The sequence below is a fragment of the Chenopodium album genome, chromosome 22 (assembly GCF_948465745.1).
Source record: "Chenopodium album chromosome 22, dcCheAlbu1.1, whole genome shotgun sequence".
In the NCBI taxonomy this organism is placed as follows: domain Eukaryota; kingdom Viridiplantae; phylum Streptophyta; class Magnoliopsida; order Caryophyllales; family Amaranthaceae; genus Chenopodium; species Chenopodium album.
In genome coordinates, this window is record NC_137855.1 from 9,737,758 (window position 1) to 9,763,115 (window position 25,358).

At 34.2% G+C, this 25,358-nt stretch overlaps 1 protein-coding gene across 1 annotated transcript; it reads left to right on the forward strand.

Annotated features, from left to right (window-relative positions):
* Positions 1-6,973: 6,973 nt before the first annotated feature.
* LOC145605425 (protein NRT1/ PTR FAMILY 1.2-like) lies at positions 6,974-12,554 on the forward strand. Its single transcript, XM_081661474.1, has 4 exons — positions 6,974-7,212; positions 7,309-7,526; positions 10,944-11,449; positions 11,589-12,554. The coding sequence occupies exons 1-4, from the start codon at positions 7,107-7,109 to the stop codon at positions 12,424-12,426; spliced, it is 1,668 nt and encodes a 555-aa protein (XP_081517600.1). The 5' UTR covers positions 6,974-7,106; the 3' UTR covers positions 12,427-12,554.
* Positions 12,555-25,358: the final 12,804 nt, after the last annotated feature.

Sequence of the window (25,358 nt, forward strand, 5' to 3'; positions counted from 1 at the left end):
GAAATAATCAACCTTTCACGTCTAGGACGAAGGCAACTCCGAACTTGGTTAGATGACTCTAAGTCTAATGTATGCGGAATATTGTAAAACTAGAAAAGAGAGGGAGAAAGCATAAAGTGCTCAAGAGAGAAAAGGGAGAATAATAATTAATTGCTAATTGATGAGAATTGATGATTCTGAAAAACAGGGATACGGACACTATTTATAATGAAAATAATCCGGAAAAACACGGAATTTGATAAGGAATAAAACTCCACGCTGTCGCCAGGACTGGACTCTGTCGCGACGCGACAGTGTCTGTCGCGAGGCGACAGGGTCTGTCGCGTGGCGACAGAGTCTGTCGCGTGGCGACAGACTTGTCGTCTGGCGACAGCCTGTATAAGCGCGTTTTTATCTTTTTACAGAATCCGATCTTTAATCAACTTGATCTACGGAATCCGTACAAAAGATGAAAGATAATAAAATAATACTTTTATTCCAAATAAAAATCCTTTAAGATAATTAATTACTAATCCTATCAACATTAGAATTAAAAGGAACTTTCTAGAAACTTCTAGAAAACTATGATTAATCCTAATGACTTTAGGAATGATAATTAACATTGGGCCCTCCTCTAGATCATTGGGCCGTATTAAAACAAGACTCCGGGCCCAGTTTAGTATTTTGGCCATAACTTCCTCAATATTCATCGGAATTGGGCTTATAATATATCGTCGGAAAGGTCTTTTCAAGCCCCATCCAACTACACTATTATTGGACCTTAATCATGGACCAAAATAAACTGAAATGGACGTTTTCATATAAATAAAGTCATTTTCAAAAACAGAGAGAAAATAAATTAATTAAAACTAAACCGCAACATTTGACTTTCGAATCACTTTCACCTAATTCGATTACATTTCGACGTGACAGGCATTCATCACTGGGTTTGGTTTTGGGGAGACACAAATGGGTGTCTACAGGGATACACTATAATACGGTAGACTTTTGGATTGACTTGTCCATACAAACGCTTAGGGTATAAAGCCCCTTGGGTACATGGTATTTTCCTAGAGGGCTTATTACGTAAGATCTCACTACTGGTACATTAAATAAGATTTATAAAGTTAAGTTAAATTGAATTGAATCAAATGAATATTTGAACGTAACCTATTTGAGTTTAATATATAGATCAACTGAAGTGAACCAAAAATTATTAAGAGCCAAAATAATTGATACAATTGCCCATTAGAAACAAAGAATCCAATATTATATTCTCCAAATTTTCTGAACTAGTTGTGCTACACGTCTAAGGAATGCCCTTGACAAAACCCCCAAAACAACCGATTTCGAGCCCGTGGTTTCTCAATACCAACCATCTCAAACAGCTAAACCCGTTGGGCCACCGATGATTTGAGTGGGTTGTCTTGCTCCTCAATTGCTGACGAACCACCCTAGGCCACCGAGGTGCCAACGGTGATCTCCCGAGCGACTTGTTCACCGGCGCAATATTCTTCTCCCCTAGTAGCAGCAATCTTTTGGGCTTGGGCTCCAGTTCTTCGTCTGCTTTCATGAACGAGGTCGAAGGTTATAATTTTGTTCTTTGTTCTTTTGTTCTCCAAGTATGCCATGGGGTTGAAATTTCTACGTTTTGGTTAGCCGAGAAATGAAAATGATTTTGTTGAACTATGGAACCTCGCCATATATATCCCTTGAGTTAAACCTTGCAACTTGCGCCGTAAAGGTTCGTGATTATGAACAAACTAAGGAGCTCTCCTCTTTAATCATCATGCTTGATGGTATTTAGCCAAAATTAAGCATTATGAAATTGAAGAGGCACATGAAGACCTTGGCAAAGCAGCCAAGGGGAAGCTTAATAATTAGGACATCCGGCCTCCATGAGATGGAGAAGGTGGAGGGGCTAAGAAGCAAAGCTAGCAAGCTCAAGGGTAAGAGAAGTACTTAAGAGTCCCACCTATCCCATGCTAGCTTCAACAAAAAGGGGAAGGTCAGCGGGCCTTCAATCAGTTTAAAATCTAAAAGGTTGCCTAGTAGCAAAGCTTAGAGTGAGGTTATAGACTTACTCTCCAAGGACGTTGCTAATATTTACGATTTGTCTTATTTGGATCTCAGCCAAGGGAAAACCTTGAGTTTCAAACATTTTGTTGTTTCATGGATGACTGTACGAGTAAAAAAAAAGACCACTCAAGATGGGCATCACATATCTCACAAGGCAAAGGGCTCAAATTTTCTAGAATCCTTGTGCATACCCATTGGGATGGTGGGTCCGGAGAAGAGGAGTCGTGCAAGAAAGAGCCAAAAGAAAAAGGCCAAGCGACCTATGGACACCGATGTAATTAGTCATGTTGTTGGACGCCCCAAGCCCAATACTGCATAGTTATCGTTGAGAAGTTAGTTGGTCATACATCTACTGACCTTACTTCTAGCAACAATGAGGGTTCAAGTATCGAGGAGGGGAGCGCGGTACCTACGAGAACTTACTACCACTGATAATGCTGATGTAGAATCCGTAGGTTCTAACGACAAAGAGCCCATGGACTTTGAATTCGACAAGGTGCAGTCTTTTCCACCATCCTCTATCTTCACGTTCGTTGATACGTCAAGGAAAAATGGAAGGCCAGAGGTGAAGAATAAGAAAGGAAAAAGGTACTCTAGGTTTTGTTGTGTTTGCAGGATCACGAAATGCATGGGAATAAGTTTAGAACATCTTATGGCTAAGACTGGCAATGGATCTTCTCAAACCCCGGATTTAATTTGTCAAGTAGCTTAGTTCACTATGTTTGTACCCCCAATCCTTGTTTTAATTATTGTATTAGCATGGTTAAGAAAGTTAAATACTCTGTTTGTAGTCTCGAGTCAATTGAGAGCTAGAACCCATTTGCTCTCCAAACCCTTTCGAAAAATCAAAATGCAATACAAACACTTCTCACCTTCACTTCAAGTTCAACATTGAACAGGATTTGAGGTGTTTTATCCAAACACTAGGCGAGAATATGAATTGGCCACCGGTTCAAAACCCCCCAAGGCCACCAGTTTTGAACCGGTGGTCATTTGGGGGGTGGCAATAAACCGAAGTAAAGGCCACCGGTTCAAAACCGGTGGCAAAAAGGCATATTGCCACCGGTTAACCGGTGGCCATAACACTTCCCGCAAATTTTTTTTTTGGGGTATTAATAAGTATTGCCACCGGTTTTTTGGTGGAATCGGTGGCAATAATGGCCAAAAAAAACAAAAAAAATTTTTCCACTTAAAAATCAAGAGACACTCACATATAATCATAATATATATATATGTATATTTTTTCCTTAGAAATTGAGAAATAATGATAATATACATAAATTATCATTGCTGCTCGTCTTCTCTGCTTCATCCCAAAACACACAATCATACATTCAAACATAAATTAAATGAATAAATAGTCAATTTACAATTTTTTTTAAAAAAATAACTCTTTGAATTAACCTTGAATCTGCAAAAAAAAAAAAATCACAAAAAATCAAAACACAATTCAAAATCAAAATTAAAAAAAAAATCACAAAAAACTAAAACACAATTCAAAAATCAAAATTAAAAAAAAAAGTCTGCAAAAAAATTAAAAATTAGTATTGATAAACAAAGAATTTAGATATGAAAAACTTAAAAAAAAAACCACCAAAACCCACAAACCACCCACAACCCACCACCCACCAGTCCACCACCCAACAACCCACGACCCACCACCCTACAACCCACCACCCACCACCAAGATCCCTCGACCCACCACCCAGATTCAACGACCCACCACCCACAACCCACAACCCACCCCACCACCTACCTAAATCCACCCCACCCACCACCTACCTAAATCCACCCCACCACCCACCTAAAACGACCCAACGTCCCCACCAGCCACCTAAAATGATCGACTCACCCCACCACCCACCTAAAACCACCACACCACCCACCTAAAACCACCGCCTTTGCAAAATAACAACCCAAATTAACAAAAACAGAAAAAATCAAAAAATAAAATAAAAAAACACACATACCATCACGAATCCACACAAAACATTGAAATAGGGTTTACGAGGCCAAATTCGACCATGAAAACTCTAGATCTAGAATTTTCATGGTCGAATTTGACCAGAAAACCCCTATTTTCATCACGAGGAGAGAGAAAGTGCGACAATAAGCTAGAGGAAGAAGGTTGGTTATGCGGCGGTGGTTGTTGTTGCGGCGGTGGACGAGCCGAACGAAGGAGATAGGAAGACACCGCGATAGAGGGAGAAGTTAGGGTTAAGGAGAGAGAAAGAGAAGAGAGATCAAGAGAGAGGAGGAGGTCGACGAGAGAGAGAACAGAGAGGGAGAGAAGGAGAGAGAGGGCGAGTAAGAACGAAGGAGAGAAGGAGGAGAGGAGGATGGAGAGGCGATAGAGGAGAGAGAAGATTAGGGTTAGGGTATATAAAGGATGGGGAAAGAGAAGGGTGGGCTTTTTTTTTATTATTTGATTATTGCCACCGGTTCAAAACCGGTGGCCTTTATCATTTATGCCACTGGTTCGGTTTGAACCGGTGGCAATGTACATATGCCTAATCCCGCCCATTTTTTAAACCACAGGTTTTCAAAAACCGGTGGCCATTGAGCGGTGTTTTTTTTCAATTTTTCTACTAGTGAAACCCAAGATCTCGTTTTGATATCCGTCTTACCGGGGCATGTAGGATAATGATAACTTACCCCTTTACTATAGCTAGATATACTTATAGAATCACTTAAATATTATTAAGCTTTTACATTCTCTCTAAACTATTTAACATTTGATCTAGTTCTATGACTACTAGAAAATTCCTACCAATGATGGGGCTGGGCCGGTGCAAGGTGGGCGATAGCTCAAGGCCCCTAAAAACAAAGGGCCCCCTGAAATTTTTTTATATATATACACACACACACATAGAGGGGAAGTTGTATCAATGGTTTTATTGTATTATGATAACCACAAGACTAGGGTTCAAAGCCCCTATAATCGTTGACTTTTCTAGCCTATTGGGGCGGAGCTAGCCCGAGACAAAGGGGGAAAACTGTCCCTAGGGCTGTGCACTGGATCTCAAACCGCACCAAACCGCAAAATTGCAGTTTGTGATTTTTTCAAACCGCACCAAACCGCAATTATATACAAATCACGCCGCAATATACGGTTTGGTTCGGTGCGGTTTGCGGTTTTTCCACAATTTTATTACTTCACAAATAATGTTTTTGTGCTAATATTCTCTTATGAAATTTTTACTTGAAAACTGTACAACTATGCAGATGATTCAATACAGATCAGAGGTAGTGCTTTACTAATAATGACCCAAGTAACATGCCAAGGCAAACATGAAGCAAAATTATTTAGTAAACCACAACCACTCCATTATAACTTAACTGATATAAAAACCAAAAGTTATATCACAAATGAAAAAGCCTTACAAATCCAAAGCACAAGAAATGTACAGTAAGAAAGGAAAACTTTTGGTTTTCTTAATAATGACCCACATAATTCAGTACATATAAATACAATACAAGAGTCTATTTTCCATGTTTCCTTCCCACACCAACTCAGATTTCTTTGTGAATTTAGTATTGGAGGCGAGCAATTAACAATCTGATTGTATGTGGTGGTCGATTGTTTGAAAATCAATGGTCTTGATCTCTCAAAAATTAAGATTTGAAGGAGAAAGAGATGTAGAAATTGTGAAACTGATACAAAGAGTTAGAGAGGAAGAAAAATGAGGGAGAGGAAGGATAGATGAGAATTAGAGATGAAGATGTCGGCTACTAATGTATTGCAAAATAAAATCATCGGTAACCCTACAAAATTTTACGGCCTTTTATTTTTATATTTGTTTTTTTAAGTTTATTTTTTAATTTTAGTATATTTATTGATTTTACGGTTTGCGGTGCGGTTTGGTTTGAATTTATTTTTGAAACCGCACCAAACCGCAAAACCGCGGTTTAGTCAAATTTGAAAATTGCACCGTAATTTTCAAACCACAAACCGCAGCAAACCGCAAAATTACGGTTTGGTGCGGTCTAAACCGTACACTGCACAGCCCTAGCTGTCCCCCCACTTTTAAAATAAAAAAATCAGCTTAATTACATATAAAGATTATTTCAAGCGCATAAATATTTACAACAATTTGATGATGTAGTGGTTAAGCCTCACAATGGAGACTTGCTCAACCCTTTTTTAAAAGGTAAAGCATTTTACCTCAATTTCTTTTCTTTAATTTAATTATTTTGTTTACTTATTTTATTTTACCTTTTTTATTTAGTTGAACCATTTTACCTTTTTTAACAATAGATTATAGTTGTAATAAGGAATAACGATAAGTGTATTTAATTACTTATGGCATCTTATGTTCGAATTCGTCGAAAATTCAAACCTATAAGTAAATATTTATAGATCGTTGCTTTTCAAATACTAATAATATATGTACCATCGGAAGAGGAATAATTAGTATATGATGTTAGATTTATTTATTAAGTATTTTAGATTTTGTAAAACTTTGATTCTAATTATATGTATGTTCAAGTATTGTGTTTTTTTTATTATTTTTTTTACATCATTTTTATCAACCTATACAATGTTCATTTATCCCTCGAATGAAAATTTCTGACTCCGCCACTGCTAACGCTGCCCTTAATTCCTACCCAATTAATAATTTATTTCTAGTAATTCAATCCATGACTTTCACCATTTCAAGTCAATAAGCTTGACTTTAAATACAAACCACCTTTTGTAATAAAAAAAAAAAAAAAAAAAAAAATACTAACCACCGTGCAAAAGCTATTTGCCTATTTGGCTATTTTAGATTTTTTTTAAAGTTTGGGTGGGATTGCCATTAAGAGAAACGTGACCGTCTGGTCCTACTAAAAGTAGCAATGAGCAATTATTGCACAAATATATACAGTACTTCATATTTAAAAATATCTAGGACCCAAAAGACTAATCAAATATACTCTGTAGTTGATGATTGGAATATATTTTTTGTAAAGCTCACTTAAAAATTCTTACATAAACTCGGGTGTAAAATTACTAAATACATAGCACTCGTAATATTATCTTGAAGCTTGAACAATCTTGTGTGCAAATGGAGGATGAAAGTCTAGAGCAAAGGCTTATAAACGAGCATCAACAAGAGGAAACATTTTCTAAGAGAAACAAGGCTAGCTTTATTACCTTGCCATTCATCATAGGTAAATTAACAAAAACTTGGTATTTGAAACTTGCATTAATTAGTTTTGCATGATTCTGTTGTTCGTAACCAAATATATAAATTGTTGAATTGGCAGCAAATGAATCATTTGAGAAGGTAGCAAGTTATGGATTGACGACGAACATGATAGTTTATTTGATGAATGATTTCAAGATGAGCTTAGCCAAAGGCCAGAATTTGCTCTACATATGGACAGCTGCTATCAATTTTTTGCCTATAGTTGGTGCTTTTGTGGCCGATTCGTATCTAGGCCGTTTCCTTACTATCGGTGTTGGTTCAATCTTCAGCCTCTTGGTAAGTTCATCTCTAATTTTATGTTCATCAAAAGGAAAGTAACTCATCATATAATATTTTACATATTTCAAACAGGAAAAAGAAGATTAGAACACTTTCTCAACTTTATTTGAAACTGGCCGAATTTTAAATACATATTGGTTTATTCTGTATTTAATCAAGACCATTTTTTATCATAGAAAATATAAACTAATTTTACTAGATATGAAGTAAAAAATTTCGCTAATGAATGTAACTAGTCCTTTTAAGCTAACAATCCACAAGTTAGATCCGCCGCTGATTGTGGGTGACAATGGTGGTGGAACCACCACAAATGCGTTCTTTGTGAAATTAATAGCAAGATGGACATTGTTAGGTTGATCTTAATGGCTTATTAGAAAGTTTGTGAATAATAATAGTACTCTCTCTGTCACTTAATTAGAAGTCTACTTCTCTCTATTATGTGAGGAATAAATGCTGAAAATAGGCATAAAATAAAGGGACGAAAGCAGCAATTAGTTAATATGGAAGTTTGTGAGGATTGTCGTCACGTGCCAATTCCCATTTCCCCATAATTTAAAACTTAATTAATCCATTTGACAGTGTCACATTGTGTGGCTGTGTGCATTAGTGCATATAAAAAATCTAAATTATTTGTTAAAAATATCGTATCTCTTGTAATTAGTACAGTACGGACCACAGAGTATCTCTTGTAATCTAAATTATTTGTTAAAATCAATTCAGTGACGTGTAGTACTTCGTAGTTCGTACTCCGTTTTTAATTCTTACTCCGTATCAACTTTCAATTTCTTTCCCAAATTGACTCCGTTTCTTTTTAGTTGACACGTTTCTTTAGTTACGTTTACCAATACACAAATTAAATCATTAATTTCATTAATTATAGATAAAGCAAAAATTATGAAAAGTTGATATTAATAAAATATACATTGTGACGACTCTAACAAGATTCCACTTGATTATAATTTTCCTTGCATAATTACAAAACATGATTAAAAGAAGGTGTATGAATAGTGCTAAAATCAAAATGTAATAAAAAACGGAGGTAGTATTTATTTCATCAAAATCTAACATACGTGAAGCTGTGGTCTAGCACTGGAGTAAAATTGAAGCTTTAACATACTTCCTTCGTTCTAGGCCTCTAGGGTAACAATTGAAATTTTGCATTTATTCATTACTCTCGTTGGACCTAATTTATATGGGGTAAATATAAGTTTATATGCCAGATAAATGAGTTTTTGTTAATTTCATCTGGTGGCATTTGTGTAAATATATTGAAAAAGTGTGTCATTTTTTTAATACTTTTGGTAAGCATTGAATTACACATGTACCCCTTAACTAGTACTTGAAAAGATGTGTGTACCCCCCCCCCCCCCCAACTAGATAAAGGGAATTAACTGGGCACAGCTCATTTATATGTTAAAAATTTACTTTTGTGGGGTCTAGTTAAATTCATCTCAAAATATACTTTTAAATTTTATAATTTTTTAATCTTATAAAATTGTAGATACTAGTTCTATTTAGAAATGTCATTGAGGCGGGTCAAGTAGGAGACTCGCCCCAGTCTCGGTTTGGCGGGTAGTGGGGCGGAGATGGGGATAAAAATCATACCCGCCATGGGTGATGGGCGGGGATGGATTTTAGGTTGTACCCGGCCCATCCCCACCTCATACCCACATCTATTTACTTTTATAAAATAATTACGTGAAATAAAATACTTATTATAATAATTTGTACTACACTTATTATATTATAAACAAAAATGTGTGTAATATTAAGAATTTTTTTTTAATATTAAAATCCGTATTAGTTATGTAAGAGTGTTTATTTGAAAGACGGAGATTAAATGGGTTTTGGGAGGGGATTAGGCGGGTATTTGGTGGGGATTAGGTGGGGATGGATATCCAAGTGGGGAATGGGTCGGGGATGGTTTTGGAGTTGTACCCACCGGGGCGGGGATGGGGATGAATATTAGACCTGCCGCGGGGATGGGGATGAAAATGTTAGGTGGGGATGGGGATGAGAAGGCCAACATCCGCCCCGTCCCGCCCCATTGGCATCCCTAGTTCTATTTCAAATTAGATGACACAATTCTTTTATCGTGTCAAAAGTTCAATCATATCAAATATATCTTTAATTACTATCTTCATTAACTTTTAGTTGCAACTTTGGAATATTTTATATCTCACAAATGATACCCAAAGCTGCTACTAAAAGTAAGCAGAGGTAGTATGTTAGTGTAAAAAATAATACTCCGTAAAAATTAAATTTTAATTAAGTGCACATCGAAATGAATTTAACAAGATCCCATATGACTGTTTTTTTATGCTTATAAATCACAAATGTTAATCAAAGCAAAGTTAATGAATAGAGCTAAAAGTTAAATTGTGTCATCTAATTTGAAAAGAAGGAAGTATAAAATATGCTTTGGAATGCATAATTTCACCTTGTTGCAACATTACTAGAACGCATTGGAGAAAGTATTACATTGGGTAATACTCCGTAATATATATAGCCCATTAAACCCTAGAGTTCTATATATGTATTTGATATATTTAATAAATTGATACTTTCTTACTTCGTAGTTCATTATTATTCTTTATGTGTGGAATCATGTATGATGGGTAAGGATTAATTAAAATCAGGATATTCTTTTTTGATTTATAAATGAGAGTTTATATTTTTGTGGTTACATTAATTAAATGCATAATGGTAACCTTGAAATTGCAACTAAAATACGAATACACATAATGAAATAAGTGGTGGCTTTCCAAAGGGAGAACGGAGAAGGTTTCTTTGATGTTGCACCATAAGAGATTTGTGCCCTTCTCAATGAGGATATTATAGGAGTGGCCTTGCCACGTTTAGTTTCTTAATTTCTTTGTATTTTCCTTTGTACGGGTTTTTCACTCTTATGCACCAAAAAAAAAAGAAAAAAAAAAAAAGAAATAAGTGGTTTTTTTGAGCTAAAAATATTCTGTATCTAAAGAAAACTACAAGGCAATTAGATTGTTGAAAACAAGCTAAATTACAAAATGGTACCAAATCCAAACCAATGGCAACCACATTACATTTAAATCGCATGCATGTAATTGACACTTTGTATATAGGGCTTAGAAAGGATTTTTGTTATGAATTGACAAAAAGACAATTAAGCATATTGGTTAAATTATTAATGCTTGTCCAAAGTGACTTATTATTTTTTAAGCTCCTTTTTTTTTATTGATTAAGAATCAATGCCAAGTTAATTAAACATATATAGTAAGGTCCTCTTTGTTCTTGTTCTAGGAAATCTTATACACCCTTCAATCCTTTTTTTGTTCTTCCCATTTGAAATCTTTCTGTATTGTTACAATGGGAAAGAACAAAAAGGATCGAAAGGAGCAAACGATTTTGTAGAATTAAATTTTCATACCACAGGGGATGATTATGCTTTGGATGACAACAATAATCCCTGAAGCCAAAACCACAGCAGGACCTTATGCTCTCCTTCTATCCTCCTTTCTTTTCATAGCGATTGGCGCGGGTGGTGTTAGGCCTTGTTCATTAGCATTTGGAGCTGATCAAGTAGCAAATCACAAAAACAAGGCAATTCTTGAAACTTTCTTCAATTGGTACTATGCTTGTGGTTGCTTTTCTGTTGTAATTGCAATGACAGCAATTGTGTACATCCAAGATCACTGGGGTTGGACAATTGGTTTCGGAGTTCCAGTGATACTTATGTTCTTATCGACGCTCTTCCTCTTCCTTGCTGCTCCTTACTATGTGATGAATCAGGTAAAAAGAAATCTGTTTAGCAGCCTTATACGAGTTGCTGTTGTTGCTATTAGAAACCGAAAAATGAATGTACAACCTCTAGGATCAAGTGTTCATCAGTACTATCATGAAAAAGATTCAACAGTAATTGTCCCAAGTGACAAATTAAGGTCAGTTTTTTTTTATCATTATAACAACAATTGTACCTCCAACTTCTATTTTACCCATCTAGGCCTTTGAAATCCGTTACTCGTGCCCAAAGTTTGTGAAAAAATTGATCTAACCTGTATTTAATCATTATTGATTTAGGTGCTTAAATAAAGCTTGTATCATTCAAGACCGCGATCAAGACATTGGTCCGGATGGCCTGGCTAAAAATCCATGGACACTATGCACGGTGGAGGAAGTCGAAGAGCTCAAGTCTCTCATTAGAGTCCTCCCAATTTGGTCTACAGGGGTTATAATGTCCATACACGCGAGCCAGAGTTCATTTGGTCTGCTTCAAGCGGAATCCATGGACAGGCACCTAGGGCCGAACTTTGAAGTTCCTGCAGCCTCATTCATTACATTCTCAACCATTGTTATAGTAGTCTGGATTCCTATCTATGACCGCGTCCTCCTCCCCTTAGCATCGTGGATCTATGGCAAACCCGTTACCCTTAGTGTGAAGTTGAGGATGGGAATAGGGCTATTCTGTGCATTCATGTCTATGTTGGTTGCTGGAATTGTTGAAAATATAAGAAGGGAACGAGTCATTGCTCAAGGGTTTGTACAGAATAATGGACAGGTAGTCCTCATGTCCGCCTTTTGGCTAGTACCCCAATATGTCTTCAGTGGTCTTGCTGAAGCCTTCAATGCTATCGGCCAAAACGAATTCTTCTACACTGAAATGCCGAAAAGCATGTCAAGTATAGCAACTTGTCTCTTTGGTGTAGGAATGGCTGTTGCAAACTTGTTGGCTAGTTTGATATTTAACTTGGTTAATGATATGACCAAGAGAGGAAGAGAAGAGAGTTGGGTTTCTAGTAATGTTAACAGAGGTCATTATGATTATTATTATTGGTTTTTAGCTACAATATGCTCCTTCAATATGTTTTATTATATGATCTGTTGTTGGTGTTATGGACCTGTTGCAGGAGAAGTTTGATAAACTATTCACAGTATTTACCAATTAGAGTTTGGTAAACAAGTATACGGGTAAATCCGTAAATGTATATATAATCTATATAAAAGTATATAACAATTGGTTGTATTGTATATGAATAAATTAAATTATCATACTCCCTCTGTTTTTAAATACTTGTTCTACTTTCATGTTTCAGCCATTTTTAAATACTTGTTCTATTTCCTTATTTAAAATTCCTTTACAATATTTGATTTATTTTTCTTACCTATTGGACCCAACATAAATTATATTTTTTTACGGAGTAATTTCATATTTTCTCTCCACCAATTGTCATATACTAAGTGTCATATAGTTGTATCGGTTGGGTTACTGTCTTCAATCACAGACCAGGCTGACACATCAGCTTGCTGTCTTCAAGTTCCTGTTAAGGAACTTAGTTCTTGTCAGAGAACTCTTCTTCTATTTTATTAACTCCTCTTCAAAGGCCTTTTCATGTCTTCTTAGTTTAGGTTACTCTTCCACCACCAAGGTCTACTTTACCTGTTCTTATAAAACACTTATAAACCTTTGTTAATTGAGTTTGTTTTAGTTTAAGTTCATCATCATCAAAACCTTTAAGCTTCAACACTGTTAGTCTTCTTATGAGATTTATTACTTGCTTTTCTTAAATAAAAGTAACTAAGAATAGGGGGATTAGATCTTAGAGGCCTCTGATTAATCTGACTAATGATGTTAACTATATGAACCAACAATTGGTTGTAGAGAACTAGATTTCTATTAGAGATAATTCCTTAAGGAATTTCTTTCACTGACTTCAACATATAGACTGTGTACATGCATAATACATATCAACCTAAATATATGCTTATTAACTAAAATAAAGTAACAAACTATATTTACATATATGTTAACACATCGTACCCCCACAATCGAAGCGGGAGGACGACGAAGACTGAAACTGTCGCTGAAATCATCAAACAACGTGCGAGTTTCTTAGTAAAGATGTCCGCAATTTGATATCGTGAGGGCACATGAAGAACTCAGACCTCACCACGTGCAACTTTTTCCCGTAGAAAATATATGTCAATCTCAATATGTTTAGTACGTTGATGTTGCACCAGATTACCCAAAAAATATATAGCACTAACATTGTCACAATACACAATAGTAACTTTAGAAACCGAACAATGCAATTCCATTAACAAGTTTCGGAGCCAACACGACTCAGAACCACATTAGCAACACCCCTATATTTGGCCTCTGCGTTAGATTTAAAGAGTGTTGGTTGTCGCTTGGAGGACAATGACACCAAATTGTCACCCAAAAGCACACAATACCTACCCCAAGGTAGAACATTTCGTATCAGGGCACAAAATCAGCATTAGTATAAGAAACAAGGGAAGAAATTGAAGAAGCATTGAGATGGAGACCAAGATCAAGTGTACCTTGTATATACCGAATAATGCACTTGAGAGCTTGCATATGGTCCACCCTCGGATCGTGCATATGTAAGCATACCTGCTGTACCGTATACAAAATATCTGACCTTGGTGAATGTGAGATACTATAGAGCCCAAGCAAGACTCTTATAAAGGGTTGGATCTTCATAAGGTACGCTAGAAGTAGTACCCTTCTTAGCCTTGGTGTCAACTAGTGTCGATGTAGAATTGCAAGAAGACATACCGGCCCTATCAATAATGTCCTCGGCATATGTGCGCTGTGAAAAAAATATACCACCCTTGGAATGCAAGGGCCCGTGTGTTATTCTCATAAATGTGCTTTAACAAGTCTAAGGTACTCCTATATGTCGGGTCACTGCAATACCATGAAAATAATTCAACGGACCAAGATCCTTCATAGCAAATTTTGAGCTGAGAAGGTTCATGTATAATAGACAGCCGAAGAGCATGAGAAGAAGTGAGTATGTCATCAACATATAGCAAGATGTAAGCCATGTCTGAGCAGTGGCGGATCCAGGATTTCAAAGTAGGGGTAGCACTAAACGAGTAAACGATAGGGGAAAAAAAATATACACTGGAGTACTAACTTGGGACTAAAAAAAAGAAGCTAAATTTAAGCTGGTAATAACACATCAAGTTAAATTGTTTTGCATAATGTAATGGGATTTTTGTATTTTTCTATAAAAAGTTATCATCAAAATTTTAAATAATATCTATAGATTTTGCACCGAGTTATTATTACGGATAAAATTATGTACAATATATATCGAAATACTTCAAATTACAATCATATAAAATTAGTCAAATTAATAAGCTAAGAAATTACTAATTTTGTTCACGGACAAATTTTATTCCATACTATGAATTGTTCTTAACCATTTTTTTTATGAGAGTTATTTTAGCTAAATTATTTGATTTGAACATATAAAATTATAAATGTCAAAAAGTAAAAAGTGATTTGGGGAAGAATCAATTAATGATGGAATTGAAGCCATATATATTTGATCTAATCTATTTGGAATTTTGAATATAAATGTCAAGAAATAGGAAAGGAATTTGGATATTGAAAGATAATAAAGCATTGATAGTTTTCAAAAATAAAAATAAACAAAGAAATAGAAATGAACTCAAAAAAGTTTAAAAAAAAACATGAAAATATAAAATTAGTCAAATTAATAAGCTAAGAAATTACTAATTTTGTTCACGGACAAATTTTATTCCATACTATGAATTGTTCTTAACCATTTTTTTTATGAGAGTTATTTTAGCTAAATTATTTGATTTGAACATATAAAATTATAAATGTCAAAAAGTAAAAAGTGATTTGGGGAAGAATCAATTAATGATGGAATTGAAGCCATATATATTTGATCTAATCTATTTGGAATTTTGAATATAAATGTCAAGAAATAGGAAAGGAATTTGGATATTGAAAGATAATAAAGCATTGATAGTTTTCAAAAATAAAAATAAACAAAGAAATAGAAATGAACTCAAAAAAGTTTAAAAAAAAACATAAAAATGGAGGGGGGGGGGGGGGGAGGATCGAACCTAAGACCCAAACTACACTAGCATTGTTTACTCACGTGCTACTTACCACTGATCCACCTTCAATCACCTTACAAAATAAGCAAGGTTTAATCTTTATATCTTATTTTACAGGAATCTCTTTTGGTAAACAATTTTTTTTTTTTTTTTTTTTTTTTTTTTTCGGGGGTAGCACGTGCCCCCCCAGGTCACTATGTGGATCCGCCAGTGTGTCTGAGCCCTGGCTTAGTAAATAAACAATGAGTTGTTGCTATTTAAAAAATCAAGAGACAATACATAATCAGCAAATCGCTTATACCAAGCACGTGGTGGTTGTTTAAGTCCATAGAGTGACGACTTATGCAACCGGCACACATTATTTGGATGAGTGTGATCACGATACCCTAATGGTTGATGCATATAAACTGTTTCTTGTATCTCACCATGAAGAAAAGCATTTTTGACATCCAACTAATGAATAGGCCATGCTTTTGGAAAAGATAGATGTAATACCCCATATTTTTATGTATTTTTATAAAGTATTTAAGTATTAATATAATGTATTGTTAAGGGCTCAAGTATTTTGATTAAATATTTTGAAGGGTTAAAATATTTTAAATATAAAGTTTTATAAAAGTAAAATATATTTTGGGCCAAACGTTTATTAATTATTGGGCAATGTAAATTATTCCTACATACCCTTATTGCAATTAGTATTATGTGCACCATGGTACACCTAGAAATAGGTGCACCTGGCCCAATATGTGCCTAATAGAGGAAGGTTAGATAAAAGAAGCCCACAAAATTTAGTTTTTTTTTTAATTTTTTTTTTAGCTTCTCCTCTCTCCAACAATCATTTCTATTTAAGTTCAAAAAAAAAAAAAAAACTATCATATCTATTTTTTTTATTTCATTTTAAAAATTTTCTCTCTCTTCTCATAAATTAAAAACCTTCTTTAATTAATTTTTTTGTATTTTTTCTCTCCTCTCACTATTTTGCTCTCTTAAAAACCTGCAATCTAACATGGCAAAAGACAAAAAACACACAAAAACACCTTCAAAAAAGATAAACATCACGTAAACTTCTTTGATTTTCCTACATTTATGTTAAATTTGATAATATAATTCAACAAATTGTAAATTTGAAACTATATTCTCCTACATAATTGTCTTTTTGACTTATTTTTATTTTTATTTGTAGAAAATCAAGATTATGCTCCTATTGAATAGGGTGAAGATGTGTAAGTAATTTATTGTTTAAAATTGCAATTTGATTTTTAATTTTTAGAATTGAAACCCTAAATTTTTTGAGCAGTACAATTAGTTAAATGTTCAGCGTTTGAACACCAAAAAAGAAAAGAAATTAGATATGTATTTAAGAAAAATCAATTGTTAAAAACTTCTGAACCCCAATTACAAACTATTGAACACCTTACAAAAACATTTGAACCCCTATAAAACTTTTGAACCCCAACCACAAAGCATTGAACACCCTTCAAAAACTTCTGAACCCTTACAAAAACCTCTAAACCCCAACCATAAACAAATGAACACCCTACAAAAACCTCTGAACCCTCTACAAAAAATTCTGAACCACAACCGCAAACCACTGAACACCTTACAAAAACCTCTGAACCCCCTACAAAAACTTTTGAACTACAACCACAAACCACTGAACACCCTACAAAAACCTTTGAACCCCCTGCAAAAACTTCTGAACCCCAACCACAAACCACTGAACACCCTTCAAAAACCTCTTAACCCCCCAAAACTTCTGAAGCCCAATCACAAACAACTGAACACCCTACAAAAACCTCTAAATCCCCTACAAAACTTCTGAAGTCCAACCACAAACCACTGAACACACTTCAAAAACTTTTGAACCCTTACAAAAACCTCTTAACCCCGATCATAAACCATTGAACACCTTACAAAAACCTCTAAACCCCTTACAAAAACTTCTGATCCCCAACCACAAACCACTGAACGCCCTAAAAAACCTCTGAACCCCCTACAAAAAGTTCTGAATCCCAACCAAAAACCACTGAACACCCTTCAAAAACTTCTGCACTTGAAGACACTGCTCAGAATGACAAATGTGCAGATTTATAAACTATGAAGTAGAGAATGCCAAATTTTTTAATAAAATTAAAAATACATAGATCTGAAACAAAAATAAGTTCATTAGTAATGTATCGCTTGTTCAGAATTATAATAAAGATGTTTGTAATTCCAAAAATACATGTTATGTATTTTCTGAAAACGCATCACACGTTCATATTTTTAACTTAAAATGTTCAAAAATACTAAAATATAATCAAATATAGAACTATTCATAACAAAATACACAATTATCACTAAAAAAAAAAAATCAAAAGAATATGAAAGCTACATATTTCGAAATTCAAACCTAGGCATGGTGATTTAGATAATGAAATCTCATCGGAAAATAATCACACCATTGCTTAACCACCTTCTCCTCGACGACGACGCCATTTTTAGCTTTACTACTTCATTGTAAAAACTCCATTAACAAAGCTTCAAATTGAAGGCTGAGAAAACAAAATTTGAATTTAATCTACTATAATGAAGGAATTCATTGCATGGAGATCAACAATATGAATGAATTCAATTAAAAGGATGATGAACAAATTCAAGAGAATGAAAAATAAAATAGAGAGATAAATAGAGGAGAGAGAAAATAGAGGGGAGAGAATATAAAAGAGAGAAAAATCAGAAATTAGGAAAGTAGAGGAGGAAAGAGAAGAGAGAGTATATTTTAATTGGGTGGTTCACATAGAACTATATGCACCATGGTGCATCTTATAATTTGCCCCCTTATTGGAATAACCCATTCCAAAACCCATAACTTAAGCCCTATCCCATAACTTAAGCCCACATTTTTATAAGCCCAATTTAACCCTACACTATCTACTCTATAAATACCCCATGAATCCCTAAAAATTTCCCACACAAAAAGTTTAGTATTATTTTCTTCTCTTTTGTTTTATTAATTTGTGTAATTATAATTATTGATTTATGGGTTTTGATTTTATTGTTTGAAATTAATTTAATTAGTATCAAATTGTATTGTTGATGATTAAACTTTATAATTTCAGATTTAATAAATGTCATAATTTTCAGTTTTGTAAATTTTATAACCTAGGGTTTTTAATTATTGAAAATCATGATTTTAGGGGTTTTATGAACAATTGATTTAGGGCTTTTATAGTAATAATGTTTTGAAATTTTGGTGATTATAACTACTAATTAGTTTAACTTAATTCCAGATTATTTTGAACACTTTAATTCGTGTTTTAATTTTTAGATTTCCGTTCGTTAATATTAATCCCGTTTTAATCCCGACCAAGTTCTAAACTCATCCGATTTTGATAAAAAAAAGTAGTGTTTTTCATGTAGAAACAACGCTTTAAGAAAGACTCACTACCTTTAATTTTTTAGTGAGCACCACCCTCTCTTGGCCAAATTCAGCCTCTAAATATGATTTTCGGGCAGATTTTGGTTTTAACGAAGTTTTTTTTTTATTGCTTTAAATTTTATCCTTCAGTTTAAAGTGTAAGAGATAATTTAATTTTTCTATGGATAATTTAAGTATAAAGATGTATTTTGATGAAGTTTTAAAGGGTTTTTGATTAGTTTAAAATGTTGGAATTTTATTTAAAGTATTATAATTGTGATTTTAATAAAAGGGTGTGATTACCTATTTAAAAGGAGTTTAATTAGGGGTTTTTAAATAATTTTTAGATTATTTCAAATGGTTTAAAGTGAGTTTAAGTTGCTGGAAATTGTGTATACAAGGGTAATTAATTTAGTATTTTTGTCCCTTTATGTAGGAGACTTGATTCGGGAATTGTTGTAGTGTTTTCGGCCACTTTATGGGCTTAATTAAGGTACGTTCGCGTGCTTAGTATATTTTGATGATGTAGAATCATGCTAGGTTTGGTTTCAATCGATTACAAGTAGTATCATGCTAAGGTTTATGTATGGAATTGTGAATTACTGGTGTTGGAAATTCAATTGTGAAGCATGAATTATTTGTGATGGTTTATGGATTGGAGGATTATATTTTGGCATGATTATATGGACTACACTTTTATTTATGGCATGTTAGAATGCATGGTTAATTAAACTACATGTTTAATTATGTTTGGAATATTGAAAAGGAATTTAATTATGGTTCATATAATTTTTATTGATGCTTTAAGCATGAGGAATGAGCTATATAAGTGTCTATGTACACGAGGAATACATAGTATGTTGGTGCCTTTGTGCACTTAAGGTGTTTTTAACACCGAGGGATAGGATTTTTGGCGCTTTATGTGTTTAAGATGTCTTTGACACTGAGTTAGAATTAAAAAGGGTTCAACATTATATATTATGTGGTCACTAAATATTCAAGAATTAAATTGGTATGTTTGTTGATTGAATAATTATTGATGATTGAAATTTTATGCTTTGAGAGTCATCACCAAGTCTAATAATATGTAAATAACGTAAAGTGAAAGAGATTACGCACCATAACTCTTGGAATGTATATACCTTGAGTATGAACATATGGGGGGAGTTATGTGACTTTATATTTGATCATAACTTCTAACGGAGTACAGGACGCTGTACATTCCAATCTATTATTATTATGCGCTAGAATTCCGCCACCTATGTGTGGTTTTGTCGCTGGCACGGTTAGCTCCCGTGTCAGTTAAACTCAATTTATTGGGGGAAGTAGAGTTGGAAATCCGTTCGATGCGTAATCATCGCTAAATGAATTATTTAGTGTCTAGTTAAAGTGTCTTGTTGGTTGTTGTGTATGCTTGAAAACAGGTGCATTGAGGTAAGTGTGTATTGATAGGTGAAAGCATGTTAGTGTGTTTAATTACGCTTATGTACTCAGCTTTGCTGATTGTGTGTGTTTGTGTGTTTGGCCATGTCTTTATCTTGGCCCTATGATGACCCCATTTTTAATGGAGAGTAGTGGGGACAAGTAGAGATAAATTTTTCAGGTTGAAGCATATTCATGACAGGGCATGAGTGAAGAGTGAATTATGCTAGTTTACGATGTGTTTTATGCTTTATTTATTTATGATACATTTTGTATGGACTAACGCAAAGGTTTGGTTTTGGAACGGTTTTGAATAAGGACCTTTAATGGTTCCGAGTTGTAGTTTGATTTCATTTGACTTTGTTGTTTTGGTTTTAAACTTTACTTACGTTTGGTTGTCTTTAAGTTGACTTGTTTCGAACGGTCTTTGATTTTAAGTCTTCCGCTGTGTATCTTTGATAATTGGCTTAGCCGTTTTCACGGTGGCGGTAATGTCTTAGATATTCATAAATCGTATTTTAATAGAGTAATATGGGTATTTAAAGGAAAGGAATTTCTAGGGTGTTACAATAGAGAAAAAATAATGCGAATTGTAGCCGGTTTTACCACCAGACTAAAAGTTTCGCCACAATCAATGCCAACCTGCTGAGTATTTCCATCACCTACAAGACGGGCTTTATGCCTCTCAAACACATCATTAGATTTTTCTTTATGAGCAAAAATCCATATAAACCGAATAACATTAACATTAGGCGGACGAGGAACCAACTCCCACGTCTTATTTATAATAAGAGCATCATCATATTCATCATCCATGGCCTTTTTCTAATTAGGTCACGAAGAGCCGCAACCGGGCTACAAGGCCACGAAGAACGAGTAACTAAAGTTGTTGAGCCATACTCATCATCACATTTTTTTGTTTGGCTTAAATACGCCCATTAGGCTTCTTGTGAGTTGTGACCATATACGGAGATGTTGGATGGGAATATGCGGAGATGTTATTGTTTGGGTCGATTGGTTTGAGATAGGTGGAGTGGATGGGCATGTGGAAGGAGATGCAGGTGGGCTTGAAGAGAAGTGTGGGTTGGCGAGATCTGGGGCATTAGGGTGTGGGCTATGTTGGGCTGCTGCCTGGTTTGCGGGGCGGTTCCAGAAATTTGCTTGTATGGGTTTGAATTTTCAAACGCATACAATGATGTCTAGTATCATAATTTAAAAAAAAAAATTAAGTTGATAAATCGGGTGTAATGTATACATATGTTGATTTGACGAATTAGAGGTTTATTTAATTAGAATTGAATTAGGAGAGGAAAAAACGAACGAATTTATGATTTTAACAAATAATATTCCCAAAAATACTCTAAATCTTTCATTTCCAAATAGTCTGAGAGCCAAAATATATTCACATTACTCAAACCTATTAACAATATTACAACTCCAATCAAACTTCCTTTTTTTTTTTTTTTGAAAGAAAAAATTAAACTTCCTTAAGATGAGCGAGAGATTTGATGGGGGGAAGGAGATAAAAGTTTAAAAAAATTAAAATATAAAAAAACAAAAAAACAAAAACTTTTGCATGCCCCCGGTTTACAATAATATTATTGTACATCAAACATTTTGCGAAAAGTGACCCTTTTTTCTTGCAAAAGTGACCCTTTTTCTTTTACCAAAGTGACTCATATTTTCAAAAAAGTGAACCTCTTTTTTTCTTCACAAAAGTGACCTTTTTTTTTCCTATAAAAGTGATCCTTTTTTTTCACAAAAGTAATTTATTCACAAAAGTAATTAAGCTACATATGCAAAAGTATCAAAATCAACAAAAATAAACATAAAATTAACAACAGTCACGAAAACCGTACAATCACTCAAACAAATCAAAAGTCACCTCCGGAACCACCGCTAGCGACGCCGATGGCGTTGAAACCATTGTCGATTCCACCATTTCCGACCATCTCACCGAGCAAAGCGACAACAATGACAAAGACTCTTTCTTCGAGTTGGAACTCACTTTACCTTCTTCCGACTTCAAATCTTCTCTCTCCACTCCTTGCTCAAAAAATTCATCAGAAAATACTCATAGTTTTTTTTTTTTTTTTTTTTTAAAAAAAATTTTTTTTTTGTATTAAAACACTAAAAAATTAATAAAACTAATTAAAAAATATGAAAAAAAAAATTTTGGAGGTGACTTTGGGAGGGATATGACTTATGACTATGAGAGAAAGAAAGGAGAGAGAAAATGGAAATATTTTCATAACATGGAGAAATAAGATGAAGTATTATTCACACGTGTTAGCCCAACTCAGACACCCACACTTGCTATATGGACCGATTTACAATGAGTTTACTGTAAACCGGGTGTTTTCTTAAAGTTTTATAGGAAAATAAAGGTGTTGCTAACCCCTCGAATTCCAGGATCTATATCTAAAAATATAAGACATTTACCACTAGACCAATTGAGCGCATATTATGATTATTTGCATTGTGTATTATTTACACCTTGTATTTAAATTTTTCCATTTTAAACAACACAAACAACACCTTTCCAGTTTTTTTTCGGATTCAGTATGGGTTTAGTTAAACCCATTGAATCCACACTGGAATCGCCACTGGCGGAGATGCCCATATCTGTTGGGCTGCCATTGCCATGTTTCCGTAGCAGTGAACTCCGCAGGGTGGCTGTGGCGGATTGGGGGTTGTCGCAGTCATCTACAGAGCAAATTGCCTAGAAGCATTTGATCGAATGGGGTAGGTTGGGTCGTTTGAGGAGTAGGTGCATTAGGAAGCTAATTTTGTAGATGATGAAACAGAAAAGGTCTTATAGCATCGCACAAAAATTCATAAGCATCAGAAGGAGGGGAATGCAAATTTGTAAACGGAACATTATTTTTTTTGGAAATTTTGATAATTATCACCTTCTGTTATGTCAATTTTAGCAATTAACACATTCTATTTTTTTTTTATTTAAATTATCACCTTCTATTTTCAAAAAAATCAAAAGTTACCACCTTCTTGCCTCCTAACTAAAATATGACGTCATTTTGGGCTCATTTTTTCCCTTTCCTCACTATTTCCCTCACATTTCTCAATCCTAACTCGATTCTCATCTCCCCTTTCACTTTTTTCCCCCAAACAATCAAAAACACTTCAATTCACTCCTCCAAATCAAAATTGACGAACAATTATTGGTGGTTTGGGGGAAAAAAGTGAAAGGGGAGATGAGAATCCAAATAGGAATGAGAAATGTGAGGAAAATAGGGAGGGAAAGGAAAGAATGAGCCCAAAATGACGTCACGTGGTAGTAGGAGGGCAAAAAGATGGTAACTTTTTATGTTTTTGAAAATAGAAGGTGGTTATTTTTTTTTAAAAAAAAAATAGAAGGTGGTAATTGCTAAAATGGACATAATAGAAGGTGGTAATTGCCAAAATTTCCTATTTTTATCAAATAAAACATGACACCATATTATAATTTTATTAGAAGATAAATCATAACACATATAGCCACGATGATTCGAAGGGTAACCCAAATAAACACATGGGGTAGAATGGGGTTGTAACTTATTGATTTTGGTAGATGGAATGAGAGGATAACATAGACACTCAAACACCCTAATGTTAGAATATGAGGTATCCCGTTAGTATAGGATTTGAAGAGGAGAAGTATTTCCCAAAACCTTACTTGGAAAAGAAGATATGTGGCCATTTGTAATGCATGATGCAAAAATGAAAGAGGAAGAGAGGCATGAGCAACAAAAGTATATTATTTGTTATAACAGATCGATGCATTGAAACGAACTATTTCCATAGAAATTGCTTATTTATAAATCAATTCCCTAATTGCGTCGGTTTAGAAACTTATTCTCATGATACTGTCCACGTAGGATTGGTACAAGGTTGGTTTTTTTTTTTTTTTTTTTTTTTTTTTAATAAATTCTGGCTCAGCAAAGAACCGCTAACACCGTTAGTGGTTCTTACAATAAAACTGCTAACGCCATTAGCGGTTCTTAGACAAGAACCATGGACAGCGGTTTTCATTTTATAAATAAATAATGCCACCCACTCACACTTATATTATAAGGAATGGAAGGGCAGCAAATAGTACTACGAAAGGTCCTTCTAACTTACTTCTACCCCAAAAACAAATAAAGAAAAATCAAAAAGAAAAAAATGCAATTGATGATCACCCAAAACCCAAAGTAGCGAACACCATTGTGAGAGAACCGCTAATGGTGTTAGCGGTTCTGTACGGTAGAACCGCTATCACCGTTAGCGGTTCTTTGCTGAACCAGAATTTTTTTTTTTTAAAAAAAAAAAAAAATTAAATCGAACCTAGTACCAATTCTAGGTGTACAATACCATGGGAATAAGTTTATAAACCGACGCAATTAGGGAATTAATTTATAAATAAGCAATTTCTACGGAAATCGTTCCAATGAAACGATTTGGGACTCACCCTCAACACAATGTAAAATAAATAGCAAAACACGGTAATAAAAGAGACAAGTGTTTATGAGAAAATCTTGATTTTCTCCTCTCAAACAAAATATTACTATTGTTTTATTAAGTTTTTACAAAATAAGACAATAACCCTCTTGATAATTTTCCTCCTCAATAAATCAACATTCAACCATCATTATTTTCTAGATATTTTGCTTGCTCCCCAAGCCTAAATAATCCTAAATTGATTATACTCCTAAATTCTATCTAGTTTCCTTATTTTAATCCTCATTAAACTAGGAAAGCATAAAAGATAGAAATAATTAAAAGATACATCATATCATATCTTTTCCCAAAAAAAATCTCGTTGGTAATTGGTAAGTTTATTTCCTAACATTATTAGTAGTCCGAATTTTTAATTCAGTTTTCCTATTTTGAGGTAAAGTATGGGGGCAAGAAAGACGAAAAGATATGCTATTAGCTTTATACTATTCTCAAAACGGACCATGGTCAAATTCCCTCCCATTATCACATTGGACATTCATTATATCACATTCAAATTGAGTATGTATGTGGGCTCGTAATGCTAAAAAATTTCTCAAGAACATCATATATTCTAGCTAAAGGAAAAGTTCACAAATAATTAGAATAATCAACCAAAAACAAAACATGATATCGGTGTCCCATAGAAC